This window comes from Lithobates pipiens, unplaced genomic scaffold, assembly GCF_037356315.1.
Source record: "Lithobates pipiens isolate NorthernLeopardFrog02 unplaced genomic scaffold, aLitPip1_a1.2 Scaffold_16, whole genome shotgun sequence".
Taxonomy (NCBI): domain Eukaryota; kingdom Metazoa; phylum Chordata; class Amphibia; order Anura; family Ranidae; genus Lithobates; species Lithobates pipiens.
The window spans coordinates 218393948-218412714 of NW_027507748.1; the positions used below are offsets into that span (position 1 = coordinate 218393948).

Below are 18767 nucleotides of genomic sequence, written 5' to 3' on the forward strand. Positions count from 1 at the left end.
TTCAAGCACAAACTACTCACATAAAGATGATAAAAACACAGCATGTAAAGCCAACAATCATGTTAGTTCCGTAGAGCAGCAGTGGGTGACATCATACGTCGCTCCTCCCCCGTACGCATTACGTTCAATCAGAACTTCGATGTCACCGGACTCCTCCCCCCTTCCCTTCGTTAGCAGACGGAGGCACTTGGGGAAGGGGGGAGTAGTCCTGTGGCGACGATGTCCGTGATGTCTGATGGAACTCCCTGAAGACCTATCTCAATTTCTCTCAATCTCCTCCATGTATAACACTACATAAGGCCACCGTGTAAGCTCAGCTCAGGTGCATGCTTTGGCCAATCAGCAGCTGTCAATGCACTGCGATCACGCAGTACATTATGGGGCACTCCATGGCACCCATATGTTCGGTTGGTCTGCGAACAAATGAACACTCATTGTTCGAGTCGAACTAACGTTCAATTTGAACATCGAGACCATCCCTAATATAAACAGCTCCATACCCCCAGTTGATCCGAAGGAAGGAAAACAAGCCCAATAAAGCATAGTCCAATTTGCTCCAGCAGGGGAAAAATAATTCCTTCCAGATCTACCAAGGGACAAACGGATATTCCCTGGATCAACTTTATCTATAAATGTTGTTATCCAGTTATATTTTTTACATTTAGGAACGAATCCTGGCCTTTTTTAAAGCAATCTACTGAGCTGTCCAGAACCAGCTCTTGAGGGAGACTTTTACACATTTTCACAGCTCTTACTGTGAAGAAGCCTTTTCTGTATTTGGAGGTTAAATCACTTTTCCTCCAGACATAGAGTGCCCCCTTGTCCTCTGTGATGACCTGAAAATTAATAGTTCATCATATGGCCCACTTATATATTTATACATGTTGATCATATCCACCCTTAATCTTTTCTTCTCAAGGGAGAACACATTCAGTTCAGCTAATCTTACCTCAAAGCTGCGCTCCTCCATTCCTGTTTGTCACCGAAACTTTGTACAGAGCTATGTGACGAGGGCTGAGTCACTGCTCTGATTCATAGACAGCGTGTAAATTTTACCTTGATTTATGATCTGTATAAACAAGCTTTTTTTCTTTAGCACATGATAGGTGGAGGAAGCAATGAAAAGTGCCTAGAGCTCCATGTTCTTGGAAAAAAAAAGTCTACATCCTACTTACATGCAGTATTTTATATACAGAGAGGCAAAAAGTATGTTACTGTTTGGATAAATAACCAAAGAAAATATGTGCAAAACTAGGACACATTACCTTTTACCAATTCCGGACGGCCCCACGTACATTTATTGCTGCAGGGCGTATCGCAAAAAATGGCCTGGTCAAGAAGTGAGTAAAACCTTTCTGGTGGCTGAAGTGGTTAAAAAATAAATAAATAAAGTCAGAGAATACCTTCCCTACCTTCTTTTTGTGCTGAATAGTTTTTCTAAGTTAACAATGAAGTTGCAGTACAAACTGCCTATATTATTTATCTTCATTTGCAGTAGCCGCTTTTATTATCTAAAAATAATTCATTTTGAATAAATTTCATTTAAATACAACATATTTAATTTTCCAGCTTTTATACTCAAGCCACGCCAGTAGACAAAAGTTAAAATATGAAAACCTGAATTGAACTGGGTTCGTTTTTTTTTTGTTTTTTTTGTCTAAAGCAAAATGGCAGGTATACTTTAAAAAATAACTGTCATTTGGTAAATCCTGGCCTGCTAAACTTGAAATGAATGAAAGCACTAAATAGTTCTGGCACATATCTTCGAATAGCTTCTTGAGGCTGCATTTTTGTCAGCATTTATACCCAAGCCACGCCAGTGGACAAAAATTAAAATATGAAAACTTGAATTGAACTTGGGTTCTTTATTTTATTTTATTTTTTTAAAGCAAAATGGCAGGTATACATTAAAAAATAACTGTCATTTGGTAAATCCTGGCCTGCTAAACTTGAAAATGAATGAAAGCGCTCAATAGTTCCGGCGCGTATCTTCAAATAGCTTCTTGAGGCTGCATTCACACCAGAGTGTATCTTCTTTAACCACTTTCAGACCGGACCAATTTGCTGGTCAAAGACCAGACCACTTTTTGCGATTCGGCACTGCGTCGCTTTAACTGACAATTGCGCGGTCGTGCGACGTGGCTCCCAAACAAAATTGACGTCCTTTTTTTCCCACAAATAGAGCTTTCTTTTGGTGGTATTTGATCACCCCTGCGGTTTTTATTTTTTGCGCTATAAACAAAAAAAGAGTGACAATTTAGAAAAAACGCATTATCTTTTACTTTTTGCTATAATAAATATCCCCCAAAAATATATAAAAAAAAATTTTTTTTCCTCAGTTTAGGCCGATACATATTTTTGGTAAAAAAAATCTCAATAAGCGATTATTGATTGGTTGGCAAAAGTTATAGCGTTTCCAATAAAGGGGATAGTTTTAAGGCATTTTTATTAATAATTTTTTTTTTTACTAGTAATGGCGGCGATCAGTGATTTATTGTGACTGCAACATTATGGCAGACACATCGGACATTTCTGACATTGTCAGAGCATTGTCATTGATACAGCAATCAGTGCTATACAAATGCACAGATTCCTGTGTAAATGACACTGGCAGTGAAGGGGTTAACCACTAGGTGGCAGTGTAGGGGTTAAGTGTGTCCTAGGGGCATGTTGCTAACTGTGGGGGGCATGGCTGTGTTTTACACATCACTGATCTCTGCTCAAATCACAGGGAGCAGAGATCAGTGACGCTAGGCAGAACTTGGAGAGTCCCAGAGGATGCTGGGACTGTGACATCATAATGGGCGGGGACACCACCTGGTGACAATGCCCATTGTCCCTATATAAATCGCCTCGCAACATGTCCCTGTCATTACGGCCAGAGGCAGCGTCGAGTTAACATCTCAAGGAAGAAGAAGAGAAGAATAGAAGAGAAGTCGGCGAAAGCGGCAACAGAAGACCGGGCCACCGCCAGTAAAAGAGCTGGAAGAAGGAGCAGAGGCCCGGCAAGAAGAGCCGAGGAGGGGGACAAGACCCCCGAAGTTGGAAGAAGAGGCGGTGACAGAAGACCGGACCACCGCTAGTAAAAGAGCTAAAGGAAGAAAGCGGAGGCCCGGCAAGAAGAACCGAAGAGGGGGACAAGACCCCCGAAGTTGGAAGAAGATCCCCGGGCGGCGACAAAGAAGAAAGCCGGGCTCCTCCGCTAGTAAAAGAGCTAGCAGAAGATAGAGGAGGAGTCCGGGGAGAAGACCCCCCAAGACGGAAGAAGACCCCCGGAGCTGTGCAATAAATGATTTTATACCCGTGTGTTGTAATTTTTTTTAGTTTTTTTTACATTTTTTTCACAGGTGAATGGGTAGGGGTACATTGTACCCCATACTCAATCACATAGGGTGGGGGGCCAGTATCTGGGGGCCCCCTTATTAAAGGGGGCTCCTGGATTCCGATAAGCCCCCGCCCGCAGACCCCGACAACCAACAGCCAGGGTTGTCGGGAAAAGGCCCTTGTCTTCATCAACATGGGGACAATGTGCTTTGCTCTGGGGGGGCCGCACAGGCCTCCCTTCGCCAAAGCACCCCCCCCATGTTGAGGGCACGTGGCCTGATACGGCTCAGGAGGGGGAGGCGCTCGCTCGTCCCCACCCCCTCCTGACCGGACGGGCTGCGTGCTCGGATTAGGGTCTTATATGGACCTTGGGGGGACCCCCACGCTATTTTTTTGGCGTAGGGCTTCCCCTTTAAGTCCATACTAGGTGACGGGTCCAGCGACGTGTCAATCTCGCCGCCGAAGGCGGCGACATTGACCTCCTGTGCTAGTCCTGGCTACCTGGAACTGCGTTCAAAATAAACTGACTTTTCTCCGTGTGCGCGAAAGTAGTCCGTTCATTTCAAAAGTCCGGCGGACTAGCACACATGCGGCGGACAATTTTTGAGTCAAAACTACTTTCTAAGTCCACCGGACTTTTGGGAAAAAAAAGTCTGCCGGAGCCCACACATGGGCGGATTGTCTGGCGGACTCTGGTCTGCCGGAGCAAGTCCGCCGGATAGTTTGATTGTGTGTACGCGGCATAAGAGTGACCGGGCGCCGGATATGTGGCGATCTATGGGAAGCTTCCCAGCCTGCAATCAGCTGATTTGCCCATGTTTAGGGTGTGTGCAGGGCGCAAGCTGTGCGGCCGCATACACTCCCACTCTACTTTCATTCGTCAGTATGCCTAGTAGTGGCATGGGATTGGTGCGGCCGGGACCAGAGGAGAGGACAGTGGGCGTGGGTGGTGCTAGTACAACACTTTTGGTTTCTCAGCCACAGTGGGGGTGAGTCAACTGGAGTGCGTGCGGTGCCATTGAAGGTAAGTGCTGGCTGCCCTGCCCTGCCTTGTCATCACTGGGGTCCAAAGCAGCTGCCATTTAAGCTCTTAGCTGCCCGCAGTTTTTTACGGAGTAGTGAGTGCAGTCGACCCCCCCCGCTCTCCCAAGCAGCGGCCACATTGTGACAGAAGAGCGGGGCAGCTGGGAGCTTCATGTGCTTGAGCTCGCTTGTCCTGCTTCTCCCTCTGTCAGGAGCTGTGGACCGGAGAGACAGTGAATGAGTGGCCCTCCATGTTCCTCCCGCCCCACCTTGCCTAACAGTGACAGACCCGTGTAGCACATAGCCAAGTGAAGTGTTCCTGGCTGTGTGCTATGGGTCTGATAGCCGGAGACTGCACTGTGTTATACCGCTGTGTCACCGCTGTCAGGTGAGAAAGAACACAGTGCAGAGAAGGGGATTTTCATGTGAGACTGAGAATTGGGCTTACAGAGGTGGATGGGGGGGGGGGGGTAAAGAGGAGGCTGCGAGAGGGGGGTACAGAGGTGGATGGGGGGTACAGAGGTGGATGGGGGTACAGAGGTTGATGGGGGGGTTACAGAGGTGGATGGAGGGTTACAGAGGTGGATGGGGGAGGGGGTATAGAGGTGGATGGGGGAGGGGGGTACAGAGGTGGATGGGGGTTACAGAGGTTGATGGGGAGGGGGGTACAGAGGTGGATGGGGGGTACAGAGGTTGATGGGAGGTACAAAGGTGGATGGGGGGGGTACAGAGTTGGATGGGGGAGGGGGGTACAGAGTTGGATGGGGGAGGGGGTACAGAGGTGGATGGGGGATACAGATGTGGACAAAGGAGGGGGTACAGAGGTGGTGGGGGTACAGAGGTGGATGGAGGGGGGTACAGATGTGGCGGGGTACAGAGGTTGATGGGGGTATACAGAGGTGGACAGAGGAGGAGGGATACAGAGGTGGTGGGGGGTACAGAGGTGAATGGGGGTATACAGAGGTGGACGGAGGAGGGGATGTACAGAGGTGCACATGGGGGGGGGGGTAATGAGATGGACAGAAGGATACAGAGGTAAACTGTGAAAGGAGGGGGGTACAGAGGTGAACTTTGTGAGAAATGCTATATATCAGTTTTTTTGAGAAATGCTATATACCAGGCACTGTGAGAAATGCCATATACAAGGATTTGTAAGAAATGCTACTGTATATAACAGGCGTTGTGAGAAATGTTATATACCAGGCTTTGTGAGACATGCTATATACCAGGCTTTGTGAGACATGCTATATACCAGGCTTTGTAAGAAATGCTATATAACAGGCTTTGTGAGAAATGCTATATAACAGGCTTTGTGAGAAATGCTATATAACAGGCTTTGTGAGAAATGTTATATACCAGGATTGGTGAGAAATGCTGTATACCAGGATTTGTGAGAAATGGTATATACCAGGCTTTTTGAGAAATGCTATATACCAGGATTTGTGAGAAATGCTATATACTATACTCTGCTGTTATTCTGGGCTGTATACTCTGCTGTGAGTCTGGACTGTATACTCCTGACACTATCAGTGGAAGCAATACAGATGACGGAGTAGGTGGATGCTATAAGGGGTGGGGCTTATAAGTGGGAGGGGTAAAAAAAAGAGGGGCGGGTCCCCCCATCCTAAAACTTCACCAGCCGCCACTGTTCAAGCTACAAAACGCTGAGGTGTGAATGGGGCCTAAGGCATTAAACAATGCTATGAAACCTTGCTAAACAGAAATCTGCATTTGGCCGTTTGTCGATGATTTGCACCTTTTGTCTGCCATGTATTAAAATTATTTCTAAAAATTATTTTAGCAGTAAGAATGAAAGACCTTGCACTAATGCTAACGTGACATAAATCTGACAAGCACTTGTGCATTTCTAGTTTGGTTTAAGATTAGAACTTTGAAACTTTGAAATATTTTCAGTATACCTTGGGGGTCATTATGGATTAGCAGAGAGATGACAGTCATAAATGTCACTGGCACTTCATAAATTCTTTGTCACATGCAAGAAATGGTAGGGTGTTCACTTGAGTAGGAGTAGGACAATAAAAGGTTATGAGCATTTTTCCATTAGTTTCAACAAAAGATAATTTTGAAGTTAAAGCTTTCAGAAGATTGCCTATGTTCCCTCAGTACTAAGCAGTACTGATAAATGAACTGCAAATAAAAAAGTATCACCTGCAGTTTACAACTTTGTATTATTTATTTATTATTCAAAAAATGCAAGGCCTTCTCTGAATGGCCTTCTCTCTGCCAAGCAAGTGATCCCCTGCGATTACTATGCAGCTTGGCGCTATACAATGTCCAAAACAAGAAAATGTGGCCCTACTACCCTTGGATTCTAAACCAAAAATGAGGGACCAGCACCTGTGCCGAAACCACAGCCTTCACAAGCTGTTCGAACCAGACATCTAATAATAAAAATTGGCAACCCAGCATCCGATGCTCTTATAAACTCTTTATTAGATGTCCATCAGGAGTAAAAATTTCAATACACAAAACTGCTTCAGCCTTTAAAAGCTTTAGTCATAGCAAACAGTAAAATGGTAACAGATCACTATATAACCTCTGTGCTTCTTTGCATAATGACACAGGGCAGGGTAAACTACATTCAGTAACAAGATACACACAGGTGTATTCAACTTTCCAGCAGTAGACTGTCTTATCAGCAGGGAGGGCTGTTGGAGGAATTTCCCCCTCCATCCACCCTGCCCCTGGTCTACATACTAGAAACACATATACATCCCATAATGGGTTGATTCCAAGGCAGACAGAAACAATAGAACAATGGGATACAGCCACACCACAAACCATTTAGTAAAAAGTCTACAAAAGTTTATGAGACCAGGGTCATACAATATTCCAGCAGTCGGAAAGGTGGAATTCATTTCTCTTCATATACTTCTTGAGGGATATTGTTGAGAAATTACTGTCCCAAGTGAAAGAGCCCTTTCATGCTTTCAACACAAACCACACATATAGAACTCTGGATAACAGGGGTAAAAGGAAATGTTGAGTCTGGTGTGGTTGTGTGGTGAGACTGATTAGTGCACATCAGAATGGGGCTCTCGGTAACCCTGTGCCCCTAATAGACACAAGGTGACAGACACATAGGAAGGGGTCGGGGAGCTGGACAGGGAGGTTCCAGAGCTCTCTAAGGTAAGCTGGGTTCCACAAGCCTTCTGCCCAAAGTGACCAGGATTGGAGTGCCAAACTACCAAACTGATAGCCAGGCTTCTCCAGGGATTCTTGGTGATAGCTCCAAAACACAATGGCTTTTTATTACACGTGTCTTGACCTAAAATTCTTTTTTTTATTGTTTTATTCCAGTCTTACACAAGAATATATCATTACAAGATAGTGACTTAACAGTCAACAGCGTACAAGACAGTGGCTCAAACAGTACACAAAAGAACAGTATACAGAACAACAATCACACCTTTGACTAATACAGCGTGCTCCTCACCCTAAAATCAGACCCAAGTTATACAATCAACCAACATGCGACATGTAGTAACTGGACTTCTAGTATTCTACAGACTGCTCCAGACTGCTCCAGACTGCTCCAGGTATTCTTGGTGATTTCCTGGTTGACAGAGAGCAGTTTCTATAAAGCAAGATTCTGACCCCTGTTTTTAATCCACTCTGGGGTCCAGCACTTCACCAACACTTGGCTTGATCTCCTAAAGTGTCTAAGCCTTAATATTTTTTTTTAAAGGGGCCCCTGCAGTGTTATGCCATAATGTTCTAGTATGCAATGCATACTAGCACATTAGGGCAGACTTACCGTCAAACACAGCCCTCCAGTGGTTTGCTCTTGGTGCTTCCATCTTTCATCCGGGTTCATGCATTCTGGCTATTTAAATGGCCAGGTCAAGATGATGTCACTCCCGCACACGTGCACTGGACTCACGATCATGGCATGGCACTCTCTGTATTCAGGCCACACTCAGGGTGCCCTGAATGCAAACCACACTTCGCATGAGCAGTGATGTCACTGGTTGGTGCCAATGTGAATATCTACTAAATGGTGCAAGTTTAGTAGATATTCATGGTATCTTCAGGTAAGCTGGATATACACACTCAGTTTTTTTTTTTTTGTTCAACCCTGAACTAAATAAACGGACAAATCGCTGTACCAACACAAATGACATTGGTGTATGATGCAATTTTCCTAGGCATACAAACCAGGAAGTAACTGAAAAAATTGTAAAAAAAAAAGTTTAAAAACAAGTAAATAGGATATACTTTCCTAGCAGCAAAAAGATTAACAATAGTCGATTATTATATTATTATTATACACAATTTATATAGCACCAACAGTTTTTGCAGCGCTTTACAATGTATAGGGGAGACAAAACAATTACAGTACAGTTCAATACAAAAGGTACAGGAGGGCCCTGCTCATAGAGCTTACATTCTAAAAGGAGGGGGTGGTGGTACAAAAGGTAATAGCCTTAGTCGATGTTGATTGAGTAAAGTTTTGTTTTCAAATCAAAGTTTACTACCGTTTTAAACGGAGTTGAAATATAACATATCTACTGGCTGGATCACCAGGTGAAAATAAAGGACAAAAATCATAAAAAAGAAACTGATTGCTGCCACCACATCTAAGCAATAAATGACTATTTATTGGCGTATAACACTCACTTTTTCACCATGAAAATCGGGTGCAAATAGCGCGTGCGTGTTATATGCCAATACTTCAATTTTAGCTGCCGGGGGGGGGGAGGGGGCAAGGAGGTAGGTGGGACGAGCACCCTCTGATTACATACAGTCAGAATCTCCTGTTTACTTGGCGCCCTCTGTAATAGGAATCCCGTCTCCTTGGTTGCCATTGGGCCACTGTTCTGTTTATCATAGGAGATTCTCACTGTATGTAATCTGCCAGTGCTTGTCCCGCCCGGCTTCCTTTCCCCTCTATGCTGCAGATGGGCATCGATCAGGCTGCACTGATGGCAATGGTGAGGCTGCGGCATTGATGGCAATGGTGTGGCCGCTGCATTGACGTGGACTGATGAGGCTGCATTGATGGCAATGGTGAGGCTGCTGCATTGATGTGAACTGATGAGGCTGCATTGATGGCAATGGTGAGGCTGCAGATGGACATTGATCAGGCTGCATTGATGGCACTTGTGAGGATGCAGATGGGCATTGATCAGGCTGCATTGATGGCACTTGTGAGGATGCAGATGGGCATTGATCAGGCTGCATTGATGGCACTTGTGAGGCTGCAGATGGGCATTGATCAGGCTGCATTGATGGCACTTGTGAGGCTGCAGATGGGCATTGATCAGGCTGCATTGATGGCACTTTTGAGGCTGTAGATGGGCATTGATCAGGCTGCATTGATGGCACTTGTGAGGCTGCAGATGGGCATTGATCAGGCTGCATTGATGGCACTTGTGAGGCTGCAGATGGGCACTGACCCTTATTTTGCTTCAAATTTCCTTATTTAAAAAAAAAATTTTTGTCTTGAAACGTCCCTCTTAAAATTAGTGTGCGTGTTATACGCCTGTGCGTGTTATATGCCGATAAATACAGGTAAATATTTGTTTGGGGTTTAATACGACTTAGCATAATTAATAACCACCAAAGTCAATAAATTACATTTGTCATATAGATTTTTAATTACTCATACCTTAAGGAAGATGAGTTATCAATTCGCACCTGGAAAGAGCTGAAGAGTGGCCAATTAGAAGAGTACGTTGATTCATTGCATACTATGATTAGCTGAAATGGATTCATTAAGATGTGGTTTTTATTCAGCAGCTATTCATTCCAAACACACGCCTCTGTTATAAATGTGACACCAGCACATTCTGTAAACATAGACCGTGACTGTGTTATTTGAAGGTGAATTCTTATTTGGTTAAGTACACAGATAGAGGAAATTGCAGCGATAAAATAGCTGATGCGTTTTATTACTTCTTATCTGATGTGTTTCTTCCAGGAATGAGGTACCAGAGGGAGCACAAAGTTTGCCTCGGCTTAGGCACCCCAAATCTGAAGATTCTGCTGCGCTCAGACGATCATCAAGGGATTCAAAGGTCAGATAGGATGGTATTCCTTTTTTTTTTTTTTAAAGCTCCTGATCAATTCGTCATAGTGCAAGGTTCTGGTGGGTTTGTTTTTTAAACGTGAAGGCACATATTAGAAATGTAGTCACTCGTTTTGTAAAACTGCTTAATAAGGATTTAAACCGACACCAGCAAACTGCTGACTTCATTTCTGCTTCATTACTGCTGTTGTCACAGGGCAGAGTATCATTATTATATTTCTGTGCAGCAAATGAATTCTTCCTGACATATTCTAATAAAAACTAATTATCAACATCATGCCTAGCCAGTGTGTCACAGGAGATTCCTTCCAACTGATTTACCATGAACCTCCCACCTCCCAGAATTCCTGGTATTCTGACTTAGCAGAATTTAGAAGACTCAACCAGTGCGTTCTGAGTTTTTTTCCTGCTCTTCCATGTAATTAGGTCACTAATGATTATTTACTATGACAAAGGACGAAAGCTCTCACGTGTTTATAAGATACAGATCCCACAGCTTCAGGCTGATAATATTATTATAGCTTTCTGGGATTTCTTTTTAAAATGAGGCCCCTTTCACACGGGATTTCCTGATAAGGTTCGCCTATCAGTTTTTCCAGGTGGACCGTATCGGAACCATCCATTCACCCCTATGGAGCGACGGGTGTCAGCAGTGACATGTCTGCTGACACCTGCTGCTATGCGATCTGATCCTACCTGTGAAATCCAGATGGATGGTGGCCTTTTTTTCCATCCATCTGGTGGATTGGATGGGATCGGTTAAAAAACACCCGTGTGAAAGGAGCCTTACCCCTTGCAGTGGGGCCTTGAAATAAGCTACATGTAGTTAGACGTTTTAAGGGTGCATTCACGCCTGCGAATGCATCCTACCGTGCGAGAACCTCAGCGAGGGTTCCCGCGATTAGTTGAGAGGTTAAAGCAATTGAAAGCAGGGGGCCTTCGCGGGTGTTAATGCACCCTAAAAATACCTCTGGAAGTGTGCAGCTTATATATATATATATATATATATATATATATATATATATATATATACCTTCTTACATGTACTGTATCTTGCTGTTGCTTTAGTCTTCTTCTGTCTCTTTGTCTCAAAGCAAGTCTACCCATCAGGTCTAAAATTAGTCACTCTTTATTTCTATAGTTGTTTGTCAGGAAGCAGACTGATTGTAGTGAAAAACTGTGTAAAGCTATACACACCTGTATATGTAAAACAAAAATGGACTTACCAGTATTAAAAAATTCAAGTCATATTCCAAATTACTGCCACATTAAAGTATACCTGTGGCTAGGCTATGGACATTTAAAGTAGAATTCCAGGCTAAACATGAATGTATTGCAGAGATGTTCTGCATATGTTATTTTGTGGCCACCAATACTTTAAAGTACCAGTAGAATTAAACTCATAAGCAAACAGTGATTATATTTCAGCTTACCAATTCCTAGATGTGTTTTAGGCTCCTTTCTTTTATTTCCACCTGGTAATCTGGCCAGTAAGTCTGTTGTTTTTCAAAAGAACAAGCTCTCTTGCAGATGTAGCAGTTACAGAGATGAAAAAAACACTTACCATTGACAGGGGTGCTTAGAATGGTCATCTTTTATTTATTTATGTAAAACTTTTATCCCAAAAGGAAAAAGCCTCTTAATAAAATTGCTTATAAAATATTACCTGGAGCTTGGCTTCATTTTGTTAGTGTGTTTAAATTTGCTAATACATCGAACACTCCCTCTCCCAAGACTGACAATGCGGCTGTCCAAAGGTGTCCCTTGTGCTCTTTCATCCAGAGTCTAGGCACTCTAACACAGGAGGTGTGTTACTGACTAGATCACCAGATGAAAACAGAAGTATCTAATGATTGGTAAGCTGCAATATATTACAATTTTGGTTTTGGGTTTACTACTTTAAGCAGTACTCCAGCATTCCCCTCCCTACGCCCTCCCTCATGATTTCCATGATTGTGACATCTACAAACCATAATCTCAGGAAGTAGATGTTGACCCTATATACAGTATCTCACAAAAGTGAGTACACCCCTCACATTTTTGTAAATATTTTATTATATCTTTTCATGTGACAACACTGAAGAAATGACACTTTGCTGCAATGTAAAGTAATGAGTGTACAGCTTGTATAACAGTGTAAATTTGCTCGACTCTCAAAATTACTGACCACTCAGTCATTAATGTCTAAATCGCTGGCAACAAAAGTGAGTACACACCTAAATGAAAATGTCCAAATTGTGCCCAAAGTGTCAATATTTTGTGTGTCCACCATTATTTTCCAGCACTGGCTTAACCCTTGGGCATGGAGTTCACCAGAGCTTCACAGGTTGCCACTGGTGTCCTCTTCCACTCCTCCATGATGACATCATGGAGCTGGTGGATGTTAGAGGCATTGCACTCCTACACCTTCCTTTTGAGGATGTCCCATAAATGCTCAATAGGGTTTAGATCTGGAGACATGCTTGGCCAGTCCATCACCTTTACCCTCAGCTTCTTTAGCAAGGCAGTGGTCGTCTTAAAGGTGTGATTGGGGTAGTTATCATGTTGGAATACTGCCCTGCAGCCCAGTCTCCGAAGGGAGGGGATCATGCTCTGCTTCAGTATGTCACAGTACATGTTGGCATTCATGGTTCCCTCAATGAACTGGAGCTCCCCAGTGCCGTCAGCAATTGTGCAACCCCAGACCATGACACCACCATGCTTAACTGTAGGCAAGACACACTTGTCTTTGCACTCCTCACCTGGTTCCTGTGACACACGCTTGACACCATCGGAACCAAATATGTTTATCTTGGTCAAATCAGACCACAGGACATGGTTCCAGTAATCCATGTCCTTAGTCTGCTTGTCTTCAGCAAACTGTCTGCCGACTTACTTGTGCATCATCTTTAGAAGAGCCTTCCTTCTGGGACGACCGCAGACCAATGGGATGCAGTGGGTGGTGTATGATCTGAGCACTGACAGGCTGATCCCCCACCTCTTTAACCTCTACGGCAATGTTGGCAGCACTCATACATCTATTTCCCAAAGACAACCTCTGGAAATGACTCTGAGCACGTGCACTCAACTTCTTTGGTCGACCATGACAAGGCTTGTTCTGAGTGGAGCCTGTCCTGTTATCCACTGCATGGTCTTGGCCATCGTGCTGCAGCTCATTTTCAGGGTCTTAGCAATCTTCCTATAGCCAAGGCCACCTTTATGTAGAGCAACAATTCTTTTTTTCAGATCCTCAGATAGTTCTTTGTCATGAGGTGCCATGTTGAACTTCCAGTGACCAGTATGAGAGAATGAGAGCGATAACACCAAATTTAACACACCTGCTGCCCATTCACACTTGAGACCTTGTAACACGAGTCACATAACACCCGGGAGGGAAAATGGTTAATTGGGCCCAATTTGGAAATTTTCACTTAGAGGTGTACTCACTTTTGTTGCTAGCGGTTTAGACATTAATGGCTGTGTTTTGAGTTATTTTGAGGGAACGGCAAGTTTACACTGTTATACAATCTGTACACTCACTACTTTACATTGTATAAAAGTGTAATTTCTTCAGTGTTGTCACAAGAAAAGATATAATAAAATATTTACAAAAATGTGAGGGGTGTACTCACGTTTGTGAGCTACTGTAAAGTCTGCACAAAGATGTTGCTAGCCTCTAGGGAAGAAAATAGATTAAAGACATTGTCAGGAGGAGTACTGTCATCTCTTTGAAATGTTATGAATACTTGAGAGTCTCATGGATTGCTTGCACATACATGAAAACATATATCTGACACTTAATCCACTTTAAAGTGACACTATCACCTTGCCCATGAAGTGTCTCTGCAAAGGGGTCTCCTTGATCCACTTTACTCACCTTGCCACCTCTTTCTAGATGTGTGTTCTTCCACTCCAGCAAGCACTACAATCCCTAGTGTAACTGAGATTGGAACTGGGGGGGGGGGGGGGGTGCAGTGTCACTATCTTAGTCATGTGACAGTGCTCAGGCCTAGTGATGGCCCGGTGGTACTGTCACAGGGAATGAGGTCACACAGCCCCCCATACCTTTTGTTGCCAGTTGCAGCAAAGAAAGGAGCAGCAAAAGAGCCCTGGCAAGGTGGGCGTAACCGGGGCAAGGGACACTGCTTGCAGAGACAGTATCACTTTGCCTTGCATAGGAAAGATGACAGGTTCTCTTTAAAGGGTCTCTGCCATGAAACAAGTCTAATATGATGTTTTAATTTACTTATATAAAAAACGCATACAGAAGGATTAAATTGTAACATATTTGATGTAATTTTTTCATTATTCTTTAATCTGTTTGGCCTATAATAAGCCTGTTGAGTTTTTATTGGTAAGAGGGACAGTAAATAGTGAACTTTTGTGATCTGTTCACACTAATGTTTTCTATTTCTCTTTCTGTCAATAGGCTAGATCTTTCAGTTACTCAGACTTGGAAGTCCCATCTTCAAAATTACTACAGAGGTTTGGGAGTCTAACCTGGCGCAAAAAAAGGTCCAGTGTACTGGAATATCAGGATGTTGATGCCAATGCATCATCCTCATCGCAATCTCATTGGTCAATGGGGCGCTTAGATAGGCCAGCTGTTGGAAGTGGTTTGGATTTGAAAAACAGGCGTCCCGTATCCTGCATTATTGAATCTTCTTACTCAGAATTTGCCTCTAAAAGCTCAGATCAATGTTCCAAAAGGCAGCTAGGGGGGAAAAAGGCCCTAGAGGTTTCAACATCTTTTGACCTTTTGACAAATGATGATGAGGATTATAGTCCAAGACACCCTGCTTTCAAAGGAAGAAGAGATCAGCTGCCACTAACCTTTCTAGGGAAACTGGAAGGCGAAGATGAAGATGAGTCCCTCCCATGCTGGGCAGAGAGTATATTAAAAGACTACCTAACACCAGAACACAGTACTCCAGATTCACAATGTTATCCTTTATATGATGAAACCCATAGTTCAGAGGTTTTGGAAGAAGATGAAAAACACTTTCATTATCGAAGCCCAATTCATCATCTTATGTCACCGAAGGAAAAACTAGTAGAGCAAACATCTCAAAAAGGGGTCACACTAAAATCAGATGTAGATTATAAAGAAGGTAACCTTTCGAAACAGAAAAACAGTACATGTGCTGTTATACAAAATACAAATTCCCAATGTCAAAGTCGGTCAAGTTTGAACAGCCCAAGTCAAGCAAATATAAAAAATGGGAAAACAAGAAATCAAGTTAATGTCTATACCAGCATGCTTTCCGAAAATGTGACCCTAAAGGGTAGTACTGAAATGGTCTCCTGTAAAAACATACCCCTAAATAGAGAAGGCAATAATACCTCTGAATTTGAAAGTCCAGAGTGCTTACTTTCATCCACAAAACATACAAAGCAAAAATTATCTACCAAAAAGCATATACCTCTAAACAGAAACTCTTTGCAAAAGGAAATTCAGGAGACCATACAATTACAGGACCACCTCTTTCAGGACACCATTAAAGATAAGCAACATAGGTCTATACAGTCCAATGCAAGAGAACAAAAAGCCACACTTAATCTTTTCGAATTCCATGAAACAGTGGAGGAAAATATTAAAGGTCGTTCATCTCCCAGTACACCCAAAATAAAATACCAAGTTATTATCACTATGACTAAAGAGGAAAAAGAGCAAAGCCAACTACCTGCACTGGCACAGGACTTGGTGAAAGGAGATGAACTTGTAGAACAAGATTTGAAGCTGTCAAATTCATTGGAATCTCAAGCATGTGGCTATCATGGGGCGGGTACTAGAGAGGTAATAGCTCAGTCACTCTCGGAAACATCAGAGCAACCTGAAATGAAAACAGCACAGAAGGAGGAGATCTTAAAGAAGAGGAGGGTTTCTGAGAGCTGTCAGGGGGAACATCTGGAAAGGTAAGGACTGGGTGGGGGTACAGGTGGACATGACAATAATGCTAGAGTGCCTATTATAAAAATAATGTTTTATAGATACTAGAAGTTTTATATATTCTACACAGAGGTCAGGTGATATTCAATATACTGAGCATGCAAGCTTACTTGTTTAACAGAGATGTCAGACATACCTAGGGAGAGATAGAATAAGTAGGCCAGAGACATACATCAAAACTAACATGTAAGAATACTAAGGTTCCTCTTTTTCATATATAATAGGATTATTTTAAAAAATATAGCCAATATAATATGGTATAATATGATATATATATATATATATATATATATATATATATATATATATATATATATATATATGTGTGTATGATATAAAAAGTCTACATACCCCTGTTAAAATGTCAAGTTTCTGTCATGTAAAAAAAATGAGACAAAGATAAATAATTTCAGAACTTTTTTCACCTTTAATGTGACGTATAAACTGTACAATTGCCACCTCCTCTTTGCAAAAACACTCCAAATCTGTCAGATTACGAGGACATCTCCTGTGCACACCCCTCTTCAGATCACCCCACAGATTTTAAACCAAATTCAGGTCTGGGCTCTTGGGTGTCCATTCCAAAACTTGAATCTTCTTCTGGTGAAGCCATTCCTTTGTTGATTTGTATGTATGTTTTGAGTCGTTGCCATGCTGAAAGATGAAGTTCCTCTTCATGTTCAGATTTCTAGCAGAAGCCTGAAGGTTTTTTGCCAATATTGACTGGTATTTGGAACTGTTCATAATTCCCTCTGCCTTGACTAAGGCCCCTGTTGCAGCTGAAGAAAAACAGCCCCAAAGCATGATGCTGCCACCAGCATGCTTCATGGTGGGTATGGTGTTCTTTTGGTGATGTGCAGTGTTGTTATTGCATATCTTTTGGAATTATGGCGAAAAAGTTCAATCCTGGTTTCATCAGACCATAACACATATTCCCACATTCTTTTGGGAGACTGCAGATGTGTTTTTGCAAAATCTAGCGGAGCTTGGATGTTTTTTTTCATAATAAAATTCTTCCGTCTTGCCACACTACCCCATAGCCCAGACATATGAAGAATACGGGAGATTGTTGTCACATGTACCACACAGCCAGTACTTGTCAGATATTCCTGCAGCTCCTTTAATTTTGTTGTAGGCCTCTTGGCAGCCTCCCTGACTAGTTTTCTTCTCATCTTTTCATCAATTTTGGAGGGACGTCCAGTTCTTGGTAATGTCACTGTTGTACCATATTGTCTTCACTTGATTATGACTGTCTTCACTGTGTTCCATGATATATCTAATGCCTTGGAAATTCCTTTGTACCCTTATCCTGACTGATACCTTTTAACAATGAGATCCCTCTGAGGCCGCGTACACACGCGGGGACTGTTCGCTCAACTTTGTTTGTCAAACAGTTTCAGCGGACAGTCCGCTCAAACTTAGCATGGACGGACTTGCCCACACACGATGAACGAACAGTCCGCTGAAACCGTGCGCGATGACGTGAACGGCACGTACGACGGGACTAGAAAACGACGTCCTATACACTGCAATGCAACCTTCGGCGTGTAAATCCTTTCTGAGCATGCGCGGAACTTAGTTTGACGAACAAGCCTACACACGAGGGGACTGTTCGCTGAAACAAAGTTTCAGCGGACAGTTTTTCGGAAATTCCGAAAAACTTTGTTCAGCAGACTGTTCGCTGAAACTGTCCGCTGAAAGCCCACACACGAGCGGACTGTCCGCTGAAACACTGTTCAGCGGACAAAGTTGAGCGAACAGTCCCCGCGTGTGTACGCGGCCTGATGCTTTGGAAGCTCTCTGTGGACCATGGCTTTTGCTGTAGGATGCGACTAAAAAAAAAATGTCAGGAAAGACCTACTAGAACAGCTGAACTTTATTTGGGGTTAATCAGGGGCACTTTAACCACTTCAACCCTGGAAGATTTGGCTGCTGAATGACCAGGCCATTTTTTTGCGATTCGGCACCGCATCGCTTTAACTGATAAGTGCGTGGTTGTGCGGCGCTGCATCCAAACAAAATTGACGTCATTTTTTCCCACAAATAGAGCTTTCTTTTGGTGGTATTTGATCATCTCTGCGGTTTTTATTTTTTGCGCTATAAGCAAAAAAATAGTGACAATTTTGAAAAAAACACAATATTTTGTACTTCTTGCTATAATAAATATCCCCATTTTTCTTTAAAAAATGTTCTCAGTTTAAGCCGATATGTATTCTTCTACATATTTTTGGTAATAAAAATCACAATAAAAGTATATTGATTGGTTTGTGCAAAAGTTCTAGCATCTACAAAATAGGGGATAAATTTATAGCATTTAAATAACGGCAGGTGTGTACTGACTCCTATTTAACATGATTTTGAATGTGATTGCTTAATTCTTAACACAGCTACATCCCCAGGTATAATAGGGTGTGCACACTTATGCAACCACATTATTTT

The 18767-nt window shown here is 42.8% G+C and overlaps 1 protein-coding gene across 1 annotated transcript in view; it reads left to right on the top strand.

Annotated features, from left to right (window-relative positions):
- The window catches only part of CRYBG2 (crystallin beta-gamma domain containing 2), a 191079-nt gene that overhangs the window by 94753 nt on the left and 77559 nt on the right, over positions 1-18767 (top strand). Inside the window, exons 2-3 of the mRNA XM_077481047.1 lie at positions 10292-10388; positions 14808-16294. Coding sequence (XP_077337173.1) covers positions 10292-10388; positions 14808-16294 — 1584 coding nt within the window. The remainder of the gene's footprint in view (positions 1-10291; positions 10389-14807; positions 16295-18767) is intronic.